The following is a 19,803-nucleotide window of genomic DNA, read 5'->3' as shown; positions in this document are numbered from 1 at the left end:
CAACGATGCTCTAAAACAATTTTTCTTTTGCGCTTGTGTGCTTTTCTAGAGGGATATCAGAGTTAATTGGAGTGTGTTTCAACTCAGAATCATCCGATGAAATGGTGTTGAACAACCACCACTTGACATCCTAAATTGTTGCTTGTAACCCCTCGCAACTATTAATTGATTTTACTTTTTCATTCTTATTGTTATTTAAATGAATTCTTAGTTATTTTGAGCATACCAAGACAAAATACAAGAGATAATTCACAAGAAAATTCCCATGAAATTCTTGCTATTCAAGTTGCAAAAAACGAGAACTAAACAAAGCATCAGAGAATTACTGCCACACCAAAACTCCAAGCTGAGACTGTTCATTGTAAATATGCTTGATATTGTCCATGTGAAGTTAAAAACATCTCCAAGATTGAAATATTATAAGGTAGAAAGCATTGTTAAAGCAACCAACAAACAAGGCGAATGAACCTCAACATACCAAAGCCAGTTACAACCATATACAACTACATGAGGAGGTAAGGGAATGATAAGTATCAAAAACCGGGCATCAGAACATAAAAATGGTAGTGTAGGAGCAAAACCCAAAATCACAGCCGATCAGAAGAGAATCTCAAGGGCATCACTGCAATATGCAAGTACAAGTAAAAAAATTGTGAACAAAAAATTTGCCCAGAATAAGTTGCAGATACACGGCATCCACAACTAGTAACATCAACAGTACAAAACCACAATGAGAGAAGAACTTGAATTCAAAATAGTAAAATGGCTGCCTCTGCAAATATAATCTCATACTAGAAATCGTCAAAACAATAATCAAAATTCTCATATCTGCCAAACCATTGATTAATCCATCACACCCTTTCCCACATCATAAATCACAAATTCAAAATTTAGTATCAACATCGAAAGATACAACAGTTCTCGTACCAACACCACACAAGTAAAACAACTCTACTTTTTTCATGATGCAATATCATTTAGGTTACTCCTAATAGAACAAACTCAAAAGTTGTTGACTGAGACATTTAATAGCTTGAACCAAGGTATAACTAAATTTGAAAAAAGCCAACCTCAAATGAAATCATGAACGTGAATAAATCTACTTGTTGCTCCATTGCCCATGACAATAGAAGCATGCATCATGTAGACAATATGTTCAATAAAAGAAAACAGATTGCTCGACACACTACTGTCCGTTATACAAAAAAACTACCATACAACTAAGCTATCTCTTGATTTTGACTCCCATTTGACCAGGTTCAAAATGTAACAGCAGAGCATCACGAAACATTTATAAAGACAAGATTTCAATTATACATAGGTTTCTCAATTCTAAGAGCAAACAAAACCAACAGTTAACATGTTTTAACCAAAAAAAAGAGTTGCATAAACTTTCAAGAAAGACAACTCAGGAAAATTGTCATGCCGTGAGACGAAAAGTGGCTCTTGCACCACCCGCCTATACAAAAACAAGTGTAATTAATTGATTAATAATGAAAATCTGGATTCTTGAGGTAATAGATATCACCATTATAAGTTCAAATATGAAGACTGCCTATGGCAAGGAACATGTAACAAGACATTATAAAATAGACTCTGTATCTTATCATCCCTGTGATGTGTCCATGCTATCAGCTCCATCAACAGCAGCATCTGTTGAGTCTTCTTGTGCATCACCTTTCTTGCCTGTTACGATAAAATTCATCTCAGTAAAAACTTCCTAAAAGTACATCTTTAACACACAAACGATCACAAAGAGAGCTTGGGCCAAATGTACAAACATCTCACCTTTCTTTTTCTTTCCCCCTCCCTTCTTTTTAGATTTGATTCCTAAAGCTAACCATGCCTTTATCTCAGGATCCTCAACAACCTTGGTTGGTTGCAGTTCCTGCAAAGGATGATTTCCTGTGATTTTATCTGATCCATTGGGCATCAACAAAACCGTAAATTTTATATGGGCAACAAGATCACCTGCAACCCACAAAGAAAACACCCAATATTTTATAACATAGAAACATCCAGAAGAATTCAGATTTGAAAAGAACGATTGTTTTGATTATTTGAACATAAAGTTGGCAACCGCCTAATATGATAACAAAACATATATTGGAGAGAACAAGCAAAAATTGTAGAGGGTGTCATAGAACACTTCGAGACAGCTTGCGAATTTGAAACGAAGTTTAGATTTTGTATTTATGACCAACCTGACTTCTCATGGAGAACAGGGTAAGGTTGTAAGAGTTCATGGTTGACACATTCCACCAGACCTAGACGTGCACGTTTATCTTCGAAAGCCCTGAGAGTCAATGCAGCAAAATGTATTCATTGATTGATCAAAAACTGGCTTGTCCACTTTGAAAGCTTTAGTCACTTTTTATAGACAGAAAGTTCATAAATCACATACAAAGAGAGATGTTTAACAGCCAAACGCCAGCGAAAAACTAAGTTGTAGAACAAAATATATTCATTGATTGACCAAACACTGGCTTGTGCACTTTGTAATATGTTTTAGTCACAAGTTGTACAATAAGCAAAATGCACAAATCACATATGCAGAGAGGTGTTTAATAGCCAAACATCAGCAAAAAAATTAAGTTGTGGGAACATACCTTGCAGTAAAGGGCATGATAGGGAACTTCTGGTTTATTTCACTGAAAATAAGCCTTGAAGATTTCATCTTCAAATGATAATTTTTATCGACGGCCCTCTTATATATAGTCGTTTCCTTTTCATCAAGCAGCTTCAGCTGAACATGAATTTCGAAGTACAGAATGTTCAGAAATAATCAGCTAACATGCTTACATTTAAGTTCTACACATCCTAAATAGAGCAATGCTTGTGTGCAACTCGAGAAGATTGAAAGTCCTTTTTTCTCTATTCCATCACAAGATTGCCAGTGACTCGTTCAGTTTAACTTTTTTTATGTTGTTAGAAATCACAAAAATGATTTCAAATTTTGATCCCTTACTCCTCTTTCACAGATTTTTTAGCATTCCTCTCCCTCTGACCACTATATTGATTCAAAATACTACAACAGCAAACTGCAGTATCATATTCACTAAATGTGTAGCTTTGGAGTTACCTATGAATAACAAGGATGTCTAAGAAAAGAAAGCATATACCATGGATTATCCTTTCAGAAGAAACAACTTTGCCATTCAAAATTTTCAAAATGATACGTAAAATACATTTACTTATGATTGAGGCTTAAAAAAACATTGATTCCAGTAGACCTATTAATCTTGATCATATTCCCTCACCTTGCCATCCCCTGTGGTTGTGACAATATCAATGGCATAGACTTCATTTTCCTCAAACTCGGCATCATCAACTCGAGTATCTGGGTTGCTTGCACTCAGGATAACTTTGTTCCCATCAATAACAAATTGTTTCATCTGGTGGCTCAAAACACCCTCAGCAATTTTACAATCATATGCCGCTGCAACTCTCTGTATAGCTTCAGTGACATCTTTATTCTGTGTCATCACAAAATGTCAAAAAACAATAATACAATGTTGTATGCAAGACATCCAAATCAGACAAATGAATGCCTTAAAGCTACAGTACTTCTACAAACATACTAAATAGTATAAATCATCTTCTGCGTTCAGAAATCCAGCAGAAAAGCAATGAGATCAGACCCAAAAACTTGGTCTCTATACATTGTGTATGGTCACCAAGTCACCAAGACACCATAAGAAACACACAAACTCTATTTATAATTTATAAAGAATAAAAGGTTTGTCTTAGAAACAAGCAACCTCCAATTGTCGCTTTAGTTGACCTTAAATTATTAATGTTATGTCTTTTTGTACAAGCCATTGTTAAACACATCAACCTTTACCAACGGGCTGCTAGATTTATTTGGTTAACATTCAGAGATCTGCATATGTATTATGAAACATGCTGACATGGACAGGTTACATGGCATATATCTGAGATTTGAAGAAATAATCATTGACATTCTTAATTCATACCCATAACATTGATCACATATGTATCATAATATTATGTCACAGCAATATCATTATGATTTCAAAGCCTGCACAATTAAGCAAATAATCTCATTCCACAATTAATTGCATTCCCCACTAACTGATATAAGCTGCTACAATTAGACGAATACAGAAGTAGCCTTATCTTAAGGAGGTAGCCTAATTTTGATCTGGTGAAATTTTGCTCTGCAGAGCACCATGATAAATTGATGTCATCATTTCTAGTTTAGAAGTAGCTGTTTCTGATAATTCTGATTGTGTGAACCCCATTCAAAGTTTAAGATCATGATCAAATAAGGATCACTGCAGCATGATCATCATAATATGGGCGTCATGCCTCTCAGCAATCACAAAACTTACAACAATAACATGCCGTCTGATTCATTGATGCAGTTTTGTGTTCATGAGTTCAACATAAAGGTGAACATATTAATAGAGAAGATGAGACAGACATGGACAAGGACTAGTTGTTCCATTGTCATGGATGGGTGGATTGATACTCATCGTCAGCCACTCATCAATATTATTGTTACAAGTCTTGTTAATTCATTCTTTCTTAGAACTATTGATTGCTCTAGTAAATGTAAGGATGTTGATTTACCAATTTGCCCTTTTAAAGGAGGCCATAGAAGAGGTTGGATTTTCTCATGTTGTGCAAGTTGTGATAAATTCAGCTCATGTTTGTAAGTTGAATGGTTTGATGGTTAAAGGTTATGTCACAAGGTTCGAGTTCAAGTTTGGCAACAATAAAATTCAAATGAAGTTCAAAAGGGAGAAAAAAATCGGAAAAAGATTTGTGATTAAATTCATCTTGCATATATTTAATTTTTTAAAAACTATAAATAATAAATTTGATTTTTTTAAATCTAAGTAATAAATCCAAAAAAAGAAACAATAATATGTTAAATTTAAATCAATTATAATAAATATACAAATATTATATTATATAAATATGTTTAAAGTTTTAGTTTGAATAAAATTAATAGATAAATAATAAATCTGATATAATTCAAAATAAAATATTAAATTTTAAAATATTAATAATACGATTGAGTAACAAATGGCATGGTTTTACTTTTATACATAAAAAATAAAGACTAAATTTTATTTGAAAAAACAAAAGATTAAAACTTAAAAAAAAATAAAAGGTCTTTGTGAAAAATCCCTAAAAAAGCCAATCCAATAGAGGAATAAGCAACACAAGGGCAGGAGTTTCGTGGACAACTAGGGTGAGGATAAGAGATTTACTTTTATACATAAAAAATAAAGACTAAAATTTATTTGAAAAAACAAAAGATTAAAACAAAAACAAAACTTTAAAAAAATAAAAGGTCTTTGTGAAAAATCCCTAAATAAGCCAATCCAATAGAGGAATAAGCAACACAAGGGCAGGAGTTTCGTGGACAACTAGGGTGAGGATAAGAGATCATGGTAGGAGCAAGGATGGAAGGAACCCCAATGAAGGGGATCAATTAGGGCATGTGGTAGCAATGAAGGAATAGATGGTGTTAAAATAATATTAATATCTTCTATAATGATCGTCTTCTATTTTTAGCAGTCATCTTAGTTGTCGACTTATTAGCTATTTAGTTTTTTAGTCGGCTTATTTAGCTTGTTAAGTTAGCTTTTTATTATTTAGCCTTTTAAGTTTAGCATTTTAAGCTTTTCTTATTTGATTTCACTTTAACAACTAGTTCTATTTATAGAATATCGTGTGCATATCTTTCAATGTAATTATCCGATTATTGAATCATTCATTCAATTTATTTTTCATGGTATCAGAGCATGGAAATTAAAAATTCCATTTAAAATTTTTCGAAGTTTTTATTGAAAAGATTTTTTTTAACTGTTTTTTTTTCTAAAGAGTACGTTCTTTTTTTCTTCTTGGGCGGATTTTTTTTTTTTGCAAGTTGAAATTTTTCCTAGGGTTTCTGCAATTTTCGACTAGGGTTTTGACTCTTCCATTCAAGTCAAAATTTTATCATGGTTGCAGATTCTTGGTGGGTTTTTCAAGACCTCAATTGGGTCGTCCTCAAATTTTTTGGGGTGCATCGTTTTCCATGCCCCAATTTTTGAGCCGTCAGATCTACATTCTAATTTCAGATTCTTGGTGGTTTTTTCGAGAGCTTTTCTGAGTTGGTCTCAAATTTTTCTGGGTGCCTCGTTTTTTGTGCCTCAAATTTTGTGTCAGCAAATTTGCCTTGGAATTTAAAAACAATCCACAATTTCTAGTAATTCTGTGGATGTCAGGAATTGTGGTGTCTTCTAAGCGCCGTTTATGTTGTACATCCAACCTAGGGTTTCTACCCCTTTTTTTTTTGAAAAAAATAAAATCGTCTATATTTTTCTGTTTTTTTACAAACAAAATCAAAGGTATTTTTTTATTTTCTGCAAATTATTATTTTTTTCTGATTATTTTCAAGAAAAATTTCAGGTTTTAAGTTTGCAGAAAATTTTAATTTTTGGGTTCTTCCAAACCTCGAAATTCGCTCATTGGGATTCGTGTCTCAAATTCCACTCCAGGGTTTCAGATTTTTCGTGCAGCTGCTTCTATTCTGATTTTTTAATTAGATTCTTATGTCTCGTGCTTTCACTAGGTTGACCTCGTTCAACCTCCATTTTCGTGATGGCATCTTTGAGCAACATCATGTTGGCACACAGTCAAAAGTTCAACAGCTGCCACAACACCTGGAAACAGTGCATGTTCACGATATCTGAATATCGTTACCTTTATCAGATTAATTTAGGCCAAACCTCGTCTTACAAGTCCCAAGGTTTTCATGATTTCTTCCTGAAAAATTGTCTATCGGTTTTCTGATTTTTTCCACAAAAAATCATGGGAGGGTTTTCACAATTTTTTCCTCAAAAATTGTTCGCAGGGTTTATAATTTTCCCTTAAAAATTATCTCATCTGTAATCCGCGATATTCGCGTAAGATTTTAGTTATATGGGTTTTACTGTTTTTTTCCACAAAAACGATGATTTGTAACTCAGATTTCTTGGTTTTTCAATTTTCTCCTCAAAATCATAAATTCGCTTTTCAAGGGTTCCTATTTCAAGGTTTGATGGTTTTTTCCTCAAAAATCGTGCTTTGTTGCAGTTAGTTTAGGTCGCACCTGCCAAGGCAAACATCTACAACTATGGTATCTTGCAGTCAGTTTTGGAGTTGGTACTCTTTTGCAAAAGGGTTTGCTAATTTTTTCCTCAAAATCATGGTTTCAGGCTTTAGTAATTCATGTGTGCCAGATCTCTAATTCGCGTGTGAAGGCTACATTAGCTTGGATGGCTTTTGGTACTCTTGGTCATTTACATTCTATAGATCCTAGGAGGGTCTCCGTATCAACAGATGGTCTTTCCATTTGTGATCATAACACCTGCAGTGTCTTCTGTAGGGTATTGAGTACGATGACCATTAGGGAGGGTGTTAAAAAACTATAAAGGTCATCTTCTATTTTTAGCAGTCATCTTAATTGTCGACTTATTTAGCTATTTAGCTTTTTAGTCGACTTATTTAGCTTGTTAAGTTAGCTTTTTATTATTTAGCCTTTTAAGCTTTTTAGCTTATTGATTTCACTTTAATGACTAGTTCTATTTATAGAACATCATCTTGTAACCTCTATATATGCGTGTGTATATCGTTCAATGTAATTAACCGATTATTGAATCATTCATTCAATTTATTTTTCAGATGGGTGGGCCCAATCAAAAGTGAAGATCGGATGTGTGGGAAGAGGTAGGTAGCTATTCTTTCCTACTCCCAATTCAATCTTGCTTGATGACAAGAACAATGCCTTTGGTCTCCATCTAATAGTTGACTGCTACTTTTGTATGTTGTTTTAGACAAGGTAGAGCTTTCCCCACCAGTTACACCCACTCCACCTATTCCCACAACTAGTGATTAGACACAGTCGAGCTTTCACTTCTAGGGTTGCATTAACGACAAAGGCTAGAAAGGAAAAATTATACCCTTCACCCGTACGCCTTTGAGGCGAATTTCAACAATTTTATTTTGCATTTAAAAGTTCATCGAATTTCAAACTTCGTGGCTGAAGTTTGTCGAGCCACGTGGCATAAGGTTAAAGGGGCTTAAAAAACATATTTTTTGGACTCCATGCTATGTACGTGCTTTGAATAATTCTTTGAAAGACATTGGCAAAATAGATTGGATAAAGATAGAAGTGGCGATTGAGACTACATATACCCAAGATTGTAAAAAAAGTGGGCTCAATCAAAAATAGAAGAGAAGGTGAGAGAAAAGGTGCTTAATAACACTTGGTGGTCCAATATAATATTTAATAATTAATATTTTCCTACTTTGTTTACATTTTAAAATTTTAATTTAAAATTTAAATTAATAGTAGAGTTAATGTCTTATAATTTTTAAGTTGCTTGCAAATATATTTCCCCTATCATATCACCTGTTGTGGGGATAATTGGGTATGTGGATGCACTCTTTCCTAGTCTTGGAGAGATTTATGAGACTTATTATAGCATGCTTGATCAAATGAGGCAAACAATTCATGACAAGGATCCTCGATTACAAAAGAAGTGTAACACAATGAACATCACTCTTCATATGGCTAACTACGCTCTTACTCCCAAGTGGTATGCACCTAGACTTAAATAAATTCTTCCTTTCAAAAATGATAACAATGGAATGATTTATGAAAGCCCTTCATCAAATATATAGAGGTGAGGAGACAATCATACTTAAAGAGTGGTGGCTCCAATTTTCCGATCTTTAGGGTGCTACATATAGTAAACCAAAGGCTGGGACAGATAGGCCTGCTATTGGACAAAAGAAAAAACTCATTCGATGGTGGAAATTCCAAGAGAAAAACACCCACTAGAGTTGAAACAACTTGCTATTCATTTACTCTCACAAATTGTTAGTTCCTTGAAAACAAAGAGGAATACATCCACCTACGCTTCAACTGCTCGCTCAAGAGGAATGGGCTTACCTCTAAAAAAGCAAAGAGGTAAATGTACTTCATAGTGCCTTAATAGTTCAAGATCAACAAACTACCAAGTATCAACAAACTCCCACATCACATTGGGATGTTGATTCTAAAGATGTTAGACTAACTGACAATGAGGTAATTCAGAATTGGTCAGAATTCCATTTGACAAAGCACACTTCAGCCTGCAAGCGACACAGATAGCTCTTTTGATATTGATAGGACAGATGAAGACAAAGAGGAATACATCCACCTACGGCTTCATCCACTCACTCAAGAGGAATGGGCTTACCTCTAAAAAAGCAAAGAGGTAAATGTACTTAATAGTGCCTTAATAGTTCAAGATCAACAAACTACCAAGCATCAACAAACTCCCACATCACATTGGGATGTTGATTCTAAATATGTTAGATAAATTGACAATGAGGTGAATTCAGAATTGGTCAGAATTCCATTTGACAAAGCACACTTCAGCCTGCAAGTGACGCAGATAGCTCTTTTGATATTGATAGGACAGATGAGGCATAATTATATTTTAAAGTTTGAGACTTTGCATTAAAACTTTAATTTTAATTTTTACACTTTAAACTATAAAAGTTAAACAATGAAATATTGTTGCTATTTAATGTTTTCATGATTAAAGTTTTAATTGTTTAAAGTTTAAACTGGTGTTGTACTGATGTCATGATAAATTTTATTAGTGTTATACCGCTGTCATGACTAAATTTACAATTTTACTGCTGTTAATATTTATTGCTCTCTCTCTCTCTCTGTATATATCTACCCCCCCCCCCCCACCAATCCCCTCAGACAGCCATTCCCCCATCCTCATTCCCATCCCCAAAGCACCATGGAAAATAGATGTCCTCTCATATGAGATTATAGCAAACAGTCCCAAGAAAGACAGGCAGGTGTATTAAAAAAAGGATCACAGAAAAAATACAAAATGGGTGTACACATTTGCAGAAAATTCAAAGTGAAACAATAGGGACATTAGGCTAGCTAACCTAAAAAGCAAGACACTAGACAGCCTCTCATCGTAGGCTTGGCTAGTTCTGGCCCAAGGAGATATCTCAGAGAAATCATACCAAATGAAAATAGTGCATATTTGGCAAAAAATTAATTGTGGCGACAGTATGCTTTGTGTCAAATATCCGGGGCTGTGAATTGTGATTATATAAAAAAAATGAGGCATGTATCAAGAAAGTCTACAGGACATCATACAAGCTGATTAACTGCCCATTCTTTCCGAAGTGAACTCCTAATATTCACAAATTTTGGTTCATGGGTGTTGAAGACTCATATCTAGAGAAGATATCTCTGTCTAGCTATTTGTTTTATCGGGAGACTGTTTCCATGTACCTCAAGACAAACAGCATGTGTGCATCCAGAAACCCAATTGCCTCTTCAATCTATTGGTACTTCTAAAGTTCCAGTGACTTTAGAAGAGATTCTGTTTCGGGAAAGAAACCAAGATGGACTAAAACATTCAAATGGCACAAACCATTGGTAACAGAATAACTTGAACCTTTATTAGTTGTCTTCCAAATTAGAATGAGTTTGCCAACATATCTCACATTTCCAGTTTTTTACTTATAAACTTCCATTAGAACTCCCGCAAACTTACATCCAAATAGACTCTTTCTCGCCGTCAAAAAACCTAAAAAACAGTTATAAGGTTCTGAAATGGTTATGCAAGTGCTTTCTCAATATTATTGTCTCCTGACTCCACAAAACATATATAGCTCTAAAGCACATAGCTTGGCAGTTACCTTGACTACTCCAAATTCTACATTTTCTTTCAAACTATACATCCAAATAACCTAAAAAACAGTTGTAAGGCCCTAAAATGGTTTTGCAAGTGCTTTCTCAATACTATTGTCTATTGACACCACAAAACATATTTAGTTCTACAGCATATAGCTTGGCAGTTACCTTGACTACAAATTTTACATTTTCTATCAAACTATACATCCAAAGGGTTACATAGACTTTGTAGAAAACATGATAAGCTCCAAACCTGAATGGAATCTTGGGATCCTCAAACAACTAGAAACATGGCTCCAATCTTCATACACACGGAAACCTAAGCCTCATTTTGGTCACAAACTCAAACAATCATATAGATAGTAAAATGGCGAAATAAATTTCAAAGGAAATGCACATTTATTTTCACATTAAGTACAAAGTTGGAAACATGCCATGGCAAGAGAAGGGTTACAACAGTTGGCAACCCTACTAGGAAGAGAAAAATAGTTGAACCTAAAAAACAAAATGGAAATTGTAGATTAACACTTGTAATCATGGGTTAAACTACTAAATCAAATAAATTATAGAACTAAAATAAGAAGAATCGGCTTCAAATTATTGCAAGTTTTAACTTCTAATCTTCATTATAATGACATGAATAGATGTGGTTCCAATTATTATTAACAATAGAAACGAATCTTGGGAACAAGTAGCTCTTAAAACATTTGTCGTAATTGCACAACTTACTCAGACACTGCACAGTCACTTTGTGGAACCTGTCCATGTTGAAGTAAGGATTCCTCCCAATTCTACTTAGCCTCATGGAGTATAGCTGTCACTGAAGGGCACATTTTCATTAACAACTGCCCATTGCCACTTCCTATCAACTAGTGCTTGACTAGTGCTGTGAGGTATTAACATCTTACAGACAGCAATGCTTGTCCACTACATTTTCTTTACCAAATATTTCAACATTTCTCTGACAAGTCTGAATAATAAAAAAAGTGATTTAATTCTAACAATAAGCGGCACTAGCTATGGTAATAAGAAAGATCTGTGTATGGACAACAAGTTAGACCAACATGACCAATCAATAGAACAGTGAAGAAACCAGTTAAAATAAAAACTTTACTTATAAACCAAACTAATAGTAGCAAACTCCCTGTAAATCTTAGTAGAGCTGGAAAAATTCATGTATGCAAGACATCAACAACTTACAATTAGCAAATAATCGAATTGTTTCCCTGATGCAAGGGATTTAAATATTGGCATGAGGTAAAACCATAAAAGGTGTGAAAAAATGGTTTCATCCTGTATTACTGAACTGACCAGGAAACTCCCTGGAAACTGGTACAAAACATTTCAAGTACAGGTATGGATACTCCATGGAATTGCATAGGGTGGTGCAGATCTGTCCCACAATCTCCTGGTATGTCCAGCAATATACCTGAGCAATTCCAAAACAGATCTGTTGTATCCTGTACCTTGAAGCATTGAATCCTCTAGGAACATCTCTTGATATTGTTGATAGGGCATATTTATGAGTTTTCTTACCTAAGTGTCATTTAACAGACCTTGTTTGTGGAAGACTGGTCGATAATACTGCTCCTGGTATGTCCAGCGATATACCTGAGCAATTCCAAAACAGATCTGTTGTATCCTGTACCTTGAAGCATTGAATCCTCTAGGAACATCTCTTGATATTGTTGATAGGGCATATTTATGAGTTTTCTTACCTGAGTGTCATTTAACAGACCTTGTTTGTGGAAGACTGGTTGATAATACTGCAAAGGAAATGCTGCTGCAGAGTGTCTTTCAAATCCTTTTGACTGGATCTATCAATAATTCCATGTACTATGGTATTGCTCAGTCATTATGTATGTCTAGAGATCTAAATCATCCGATTGTCCTTCATGTTAGCAGAGTCTCAGTTTTACCTAGAGGATAATGGGTAATGCACTTTTGTGGATTACAAGGATGTGGCAATGGGATGGGAATGAGGGGTCAAAACACATAAAACAATGGGAAAGCTTGAATGGGTTAATGGAAGCAGGAACTGGAAGGGTGTTCATAGAGAAGGGTGGTATGGGGAGGTTGTTATAGTGACTAGGAGATGAAAACAATAAATAAAGAGTATGGGTCAAGGTTGGCAAAATAGGTTAGTCAATACTAAACTAGGTGATGAAAATAAGAGGAATATAAACTTTGAAAGAGACAAAATAGTGGAAAGTGATGGATTTCGTACACCAAGTGTGCATGGTTAAACTTAAGTTTGATGTAAGAGCATGTGAATGTATGGCACCTGGACCATCTTGCATCATCAATTATGTGCAGCTTATAAGGATTATAAGCTTCTAAGAGACCAAATAGTGGAGAGTGATGGGCATCATCCACCAAGTGTGCAAAGTTAAACTTAATTTTGATGTTAGTAAACACATGTGAATGTGTATATGCCACCTAGACCATCTTGCATCATCAATTTTATGCAGCTTAAAAAAGTTATGAACTTTGAAAGAGCCCAAATACTGGAGATTGATGGATGCCATCCAACAAGTGTGCATGGTTAAACGATGTGTATATGCTACCTCCACCATCTTGCATTATCAATTTTATGCAGCTTTAGATGTGATTGTTGTAAGGGGATATATGGGGAAAGTTGTTATACATATACATAGCACAAAAAAACTGTAACCACATACCTGAGTCACCAGACACATACCAGTAACTTAAGTTTCATCAAAAATGGTATTCATATGTTGCCCACATCCCAATAGTAATGCCCAGCATTCAGATAGCAAATTAATATTTCAATTGAATCACCATACACATACCAGTAATATGAGTTTTATCAAAAATGGTATTCAGAATTGAGCACATCCCAATAGTAATACCCAGCATTCAGGTAGCAAATCATCATTTCAATTTCAAACAACTATTGACGAGACACATCCCAATATAAGACAAAAATCACTAATTATATTAGAGCTATAATTGACATCCATTCCTGATGTACAGTACTTCAAAACCAGAAAAGAAAAAATATGAACACAATATTCACCTTCTTTCCAGGCCTGACAAGTCTCAAAGCAACATCAGCTGCAGTTTTTGCTGCAGCAATAACATCTGCTGCCCTTCCAGTAAGGGGGCCTTCTTGGACCACACACGTGTGTCCCACTACTGCTATAAAGCCATCAATATGGCAACCCATATCACTGGCATCCAAGAAGATTGATTATTAAATCTGTATAAATCTCTCAATGAAACCATATTACTAAAGTGAAACTAAAAATCACGTGCATCTTCTTTTTTAAAGAAAGTGAAAATTCAATTAGAACAACCACACAGGATCAGTAAAATTGACTCCAAAGCTGTATTAATTGTATGAGAAAACAAAACTACGAAACTGACCTGGTTTTTCTCAAACAGTGCTACAGAACAAAATAAAACAGTGCAACTCACTAGAAAAAATCGGACACTTGCAGTTGAAAAATTCTCTGGATATGTTAAACATACTCACATTTTGACAATGTCATTTTCTTCCAATATTGTCTCATCCCCTACATTTGGAGAAAAATGGCATACAGTGCTATTGATTGAGATACAAGTAGGAAACGCTACACCTTTTTCAATTTTCTTTTTTGCATTTTTATACATATTTCCTGTTGTTCTGCACAGAATGCAACAAAGAAACCATTAGAAAACATATGTCCTACAGATTTTACAATTCAATAGAAAATAACCAAATTCTACATCAAATAGCAAATCAACATTTAGAAAATTCAAAATTGATAACTAGTACACTTATAATGTCTTACTCTTTGATATATGAATCTCCAATTTCACAAAGGTCAACCACCTTTGCTTTTGGCTTGCATTCAGATACAACTCTCTGCAATGCCTCTGCTTATTTGAACAATGGTATGTCAGCTATGAAGACCCTTTTCCTAAAACGAAATGGATGCTAGTACAGTGCAACATTGTGCATAAAAATACTCCTTATTTGTAGAAATAAGTACAAACTAGTTGTTTGATGACCACAAACATAAAAGAAAGTTAATCATCTCAAATCATACACATCTTCAGTCTTTCAACATAATGCATGAGACAATAACAAACTTAAATATATACAAAATATTACGTGGACGTGAATTTCATTGTTACAGCCTTGTATAATCTAATTATATTCTCCAAGCAACATGAATAAGGCTACTGGAAATAAATAGCCTTAAAGGGTTCATCCACAATCACCCATTGTTCAAATTTCCCCTCACATTGGTTACCAGTAAAATGTTTGTCCCCTCCTGTTATTACAAATATATTGTTGTAGAAGCTTTAATTCTTTCTCTTCAGGAAGAATGTTAAAAGCGAACCAATATAGAATAACCAAGACCACCTGCTTCTGCTGAAGTAGTACTCTAGAAAGCTTACCCTAGGATTTGATACTAGTCCAGCACTTGTTAAGTTGGCACACAGTCTCTTCTAGGCAAGGAGGATGTTAAAATCAAACTCAAAATAGTATTTCAGACAAAGCATCAGATTATGCCACTATGTAGCAGATTGGCTTCACAATATTTACTAGTTCAATCATAAAGCTGACAAACACACTGCAATTTACAAAGTTGTACCAATAAAAAAGGATCTTGTCCTCTTCTCTAGTGAAGCCATCTTATGATCACATACAGCCAAAATGGCATGTTGACTTGATTGACCAAACTGTGAATGAAGGAATGTCAATTTGATCAAATCAGATGAAGTTCAGTGAGCAACTACCAGAGAAAAAAATAAATGAACCTTTCGTTGCATATCATTTGGAAACAATACTGGATTTGGTATTAGCTCCTTCCATTAACAAATCCAATAGGGAACCATATGAAGTAGCACGGGACCCTGTATTGAGTGTTCCAAGTCCTCATCCCCCTACTAGTGTGCAAGAGCACACATTCCCTTCACAGATTGAAGGATGTTAAAACCCAATTCCAAAAATGGTGTTTCACACACGGCCTCAGCCACTCTAGCCATAGACAAACATTATGCAAATGTTCATCATCTTCAAAGAATCATGCATACAATGATCTAAGTTAGAAACGAGAGTCATTGTGATTACACTGCCAACAAGTATATTTGAACCGCTGAAAGCAATAAAGCATGACCTTGACGTGCCATTGTAAAAATTTGGGGTGTGTTATATTGCTGACTTAGCAATTCAATTGACTGGTTTCAATCATTGTCTAATACAATTTATTTCTAAGTTTTCTTCAGTTTGTAATAGAAAACAGCAATCTCTGGAATTGCAAACCAGATCATTATTAATGGGACAGAAAAATAATGCCTCTGCTATAAATTTTAAATCCTAAAAGTAAACAACTAATACATATTCAAAGCCCATCCAACAACAGAAATTAGAAACGAATTAATATATCATCTACCTCTGCTTTACAAAGAAACCCCATTAAAAACTTTGAACAGCCCACATCTTAAGAAACCACTAAATTCCATATCCACGTCCAAAAGGAACCTAAACTATACAGCAACAAATATTTAAAATACCACTAAATTCATCAACCACACTGGCAAGAAAACAAAAGGCTATCCCAATAGCCGAAACTTGGCCAATAACAAAATTTAAAATCAGTCCACAAGATGTCCGATTGAATCTGTAGGTTAAAATCCACCAAAAGACTTTTTTTAAAAAAAAGAAACTGGTGATTAGATAAAAGGCACTCCTCAAAACCAGTGTTTTTAAGGCAAAACAAATGCATGGATTTGGAGTTAAGGAAGTAGATTGGCGTTTAAAGAACCTTGCTACCTCAAGCAACGGATTAGGGTTTAAGAGCGTAATGCTAAGGAGGTTAGGGTTTTAAGAAACTTACTGTTCACAATCTCAGCAGCGCCTTTGTACTTCGTAACGACATCATTTGAACTAAGATCCAACTCCTTCTCCTCCTTGGCCTCGTCGTCCGACATTTTTCCTCGCTTCTTGAAACTGCATAAACCTCAAATCAAAACCCTAATGACACAAACATTGGAAAGCACCAGAACCCATTTTTTAAAAAAATCCAAAAGAGTCACAATGATTACCAGGCTTAGAATCTGCAAAGTGGTGAACCCGCTAGGGTTTCCTCAAATACAGCAGTTTCCAAAATTCTTGAGAAAAGAAACCACAATGAAGTGGACCCGGACAAAGATAATCTATGTTGCGAAATGGGTGTCGATCGTATGAGAAGAGGTTGGCGGCGATAATAGTAAAAAACGATAACCGCTGTTAATGGAGGTTTTCCAGGTGTGTTGAGGTTTTTAACACGGCACGAGGGGGTTCGAAAGGGGTTTTAGGATTCCTACTTTGACAACGTGGATAATTATTTGAACCGTGGTTTTAGGTTGTTTGGGTTGCCTACGATTTTGTGTGGGTTAGCTTTGTGTGGATTTGTATGGATATATGTTAATGTTATCTCCGGATTTGTATGAATACTAATGGTGATTAAGTTTGATTTTAAAAAGGTTAAAAAATATATACTAGTATATTTTTAAAAACATATCAAATTTTAAAATATTTAATATTTATAATTAAGATAAATTATCAAATTTACTATTAAAGACAATTAAGAGGAGTATAAATAAAGAAAAATGAGATTACTATAAACTAATGTAAATTGTGAACTTTACAATAGAAATGTATTCTATTTGATTATTATCAAATCTATAATTTTTACAAATTGTGATGGCGTTGTTGTCGAATGACGCATGGGCTAGAGTTTGAACTCTAATTGCAATCTCTTTTTTCTTCTGAAATGTGTGGGTGCGTGGAGGGAGGTTCATGTGGTTGTGCAAGAGGTGGCAAGGTCTGTCATCGGGAGTAAGGGGTTGTTTTGAGCTTGTGTTGTGTTTGGGGTGCCTGTAGCGGTAGGGGGTTTTAGTTTTATGTTGTTTTTGTTTTATGTTTGTGTGGTTGTTGTGTTAGATGTGCTTCTAGCAATGACGGAGGGATTACTTTCTAAAGGGAGTCCTTCCTTTTGTGATGTGGTGTCGGGTTTTGATCAGATGTATTTTGGGGACAAGATTGGGGTTGATTTTTGGAACAAGAATTTGCATGTAGAGGGGACCACGAAGATCGATCACCCTTAAGTCTAAAAGGTTAATGGTTGCTTGGAAAGAAGCCAGGACAAACTAATTCTAGTGAATCAACCATATTCAGTCGCGAAAGATGTGAATTACTTGAGTGCTCGTGCTTTAATATGTAAGTTTTTGGGAATCCAGGTCTCTTTGCCTTTCCTATAGTTGTGGGCCCGTAGAACTTGGAACCCAAAAGGGGATGTGGAGATTATGCTTTCAACCAATGGTTATTTTATTGTGGTTTTCTCTTGTTTGGTAGATCAGAACAAGGCCTTTGAAGGCGGTCCCTGTTTTCGTAATCAAGTTGGTTTATTGATCAAGCCTTAGCATGTAGGATTTAACCCAATCATGGAGCTCCCATCTAGGGTCCTATTATGGGTGAGACTTCCTTGGCTCCTACTAAAATTTTGGAGACATGACAATTCTATGCATGATAGCTTTGTTATGAGATAAGTCGTTGGGTCCCTCTCTACAGACTTCAGATAAAAAGGTGATTTCTTGTGCACGTATTTGTATTGAACTTGATTTGAATAGACCATTACCAAATTCAATGGATATTCAAGTTGGTTCCACCTTATGGTTGCAATAGCTTGATTATGAGGTGCTACCTTTTAGGTGTATTTGTCATGAATATGGGCACCTGTAGAGGAAATGCCCAAAATCCACTCCTTCAGGTGCTCCTCCTAAAGAGGGTCCAACCAATGTGTACTCTCATGCAATGCCAATGAAGGATAAAGGTAAGGCCCTTGTGGTAGAAAGTGGAAAGGACAAAGATGGATTTATCCTAGTTAGGCCCCATAAAAAAGGCAAAGGGTTAAAGAGATCATTTAAAGATAGGCAATCTAAGGGACTTTTTAATCACTTTGATGCTTTGGAATATTTTGATCAACAAGATTTGAATATTGTTAGTTAACATATTATGCTTCCTTGATTTTTATTCAATTAAACTCCACGCCCTCACAAAGTCACAATTGTAAACTAACAAATTGGGAAAATACAGTTGTTCTTTTCCCTCTAAATTTTAAAATAGGTACAGCTCCCTTATATAATATTCAATGAATTATTCAATATAACTTTGTGCCCACTTTTAACCAGAAAGCAGTAAGGCAATACATTCATTCATAAACATGCAATGAACATAGCATACGTAAATATTTTCGTTGATCATGAAAACACAGTTTCACATATTTCAGACTTCACATACGCAAGGAATTGGCAAATCAGTATTGCTAGATAATGTTCTTTCTCAGATAAATCATTCACATAAACATATATAGTTTAGTGATAATTAAACCCACAAAGAGGCAAATTCCCAAGATTGAACACACAAATTCAAGTCTTTCAGCCAATATCTATTTTCTTCATCCATTCAAAGATAAATAACGATTCAACATGATTATCTTTCTAAAAGAAACATGCAACAAAACAATAATAAACCCAAAACCTTATGGATATCTCCAAAAATTTGAACCCTTCTTCAGTTCAAAACATCCCTTAAATAACAACAAATTGTTTCTTTTACCCTTAAATAGCAACTTATCCTTCTCACCTTCTTCGCCCGGGTCTAGATCAATAAAGTGTTCTGCAACCTGCGGTTTGCTCCTACTAGTTTTGGCCCTTGATCTAGTCACACGAACAGAAATAGGTGATCTGATAGCCTCTTTAGCTGTAGAGGTGGGTTTCTTCTGGTTAGAATATTTCTTGGTTTTTGTTTATGTTCCTTGTGTCAACAAATTCCTGAAATCCCTATGCTTGCAGAAAAAGTTTACCTCTCGCCACCTCTAGCACCTTATCAAAAACTGGCTGAGCTTTTGGTAAAATCATCACTTGTATCGATGCCATATATCAAATTTAAATTCACCGAGAAAAAAATCCGCCTCGCACATGCCAGAGATTTTGATATGACAAGCATTAAATGCAATCTCTTAACTTTCGTCACCTCACTCATTCCACTCATTGCAACCATTTTGACACGTGTCATTAACTTAACT

General features: G+C 35.0%; 1 protein-coding gene across 1 annotated transcript; it reads right to left on the bottom strand.

Annotated features, from left to right (window-relative positions):
* Window positions 1-1,267: 1,267 nt before the first annotated feature.
* Window positions 1,268-17,110, bottom strand: LOC131028934 (ERBB-3 BINDING PROTEIN 1). The gene is made up of 10 exons (XM_057959309.2): window positions 16,781-17,110; window positions 16,573-16,685; window positions 14,518-14,602; window positions 14,220-14,369; window positions 13,761-13,914; window positions 3,261-3,476; window positions 2,610-2,746; window positions 2,205-2,296; window positions 1,789-1,971; window positions 1,268-1,686 (listed from the first exon to the last, which is right to left on the bottom strand). The coding sequence occupies exons 2-10, from the start codon at window positions 16,664-16,666 to the stop codon at window positions 1,607-1,609; spliced, it is 1,191 nt and encodes a 396-aa protein (XP_057815292.1). The 5' UTR covers window positions 16,667-16,685; window positions 16,781-17,110; the 3' UTR covers window positions 1,268-1,606.
* Between the last annotated feature and the right edge of the window lie 2,693 nt (window positions 17,111-19,803).

This window comes from Cryptomeria japonica, chromosome 7, assembly GCF_030272615.1.
Source record: "Cryptomeria japonica chromosome 7, Sugi_1.0, whole genome shotgun sequence".
NCBI classification, from domain to species: domain Eukaryota; kingdom Viridiplantae; phylum Streptophyta; class Pinopsida; order Cupressales; family Cupressaceae; genus Cryptomeria; species Cryptomeria japonica.
The sequence above is the reverse complement of the archived record's forward strand: the minus strand, read 5'-3'. Positions and strand labels throughout refer to the sequence as shown.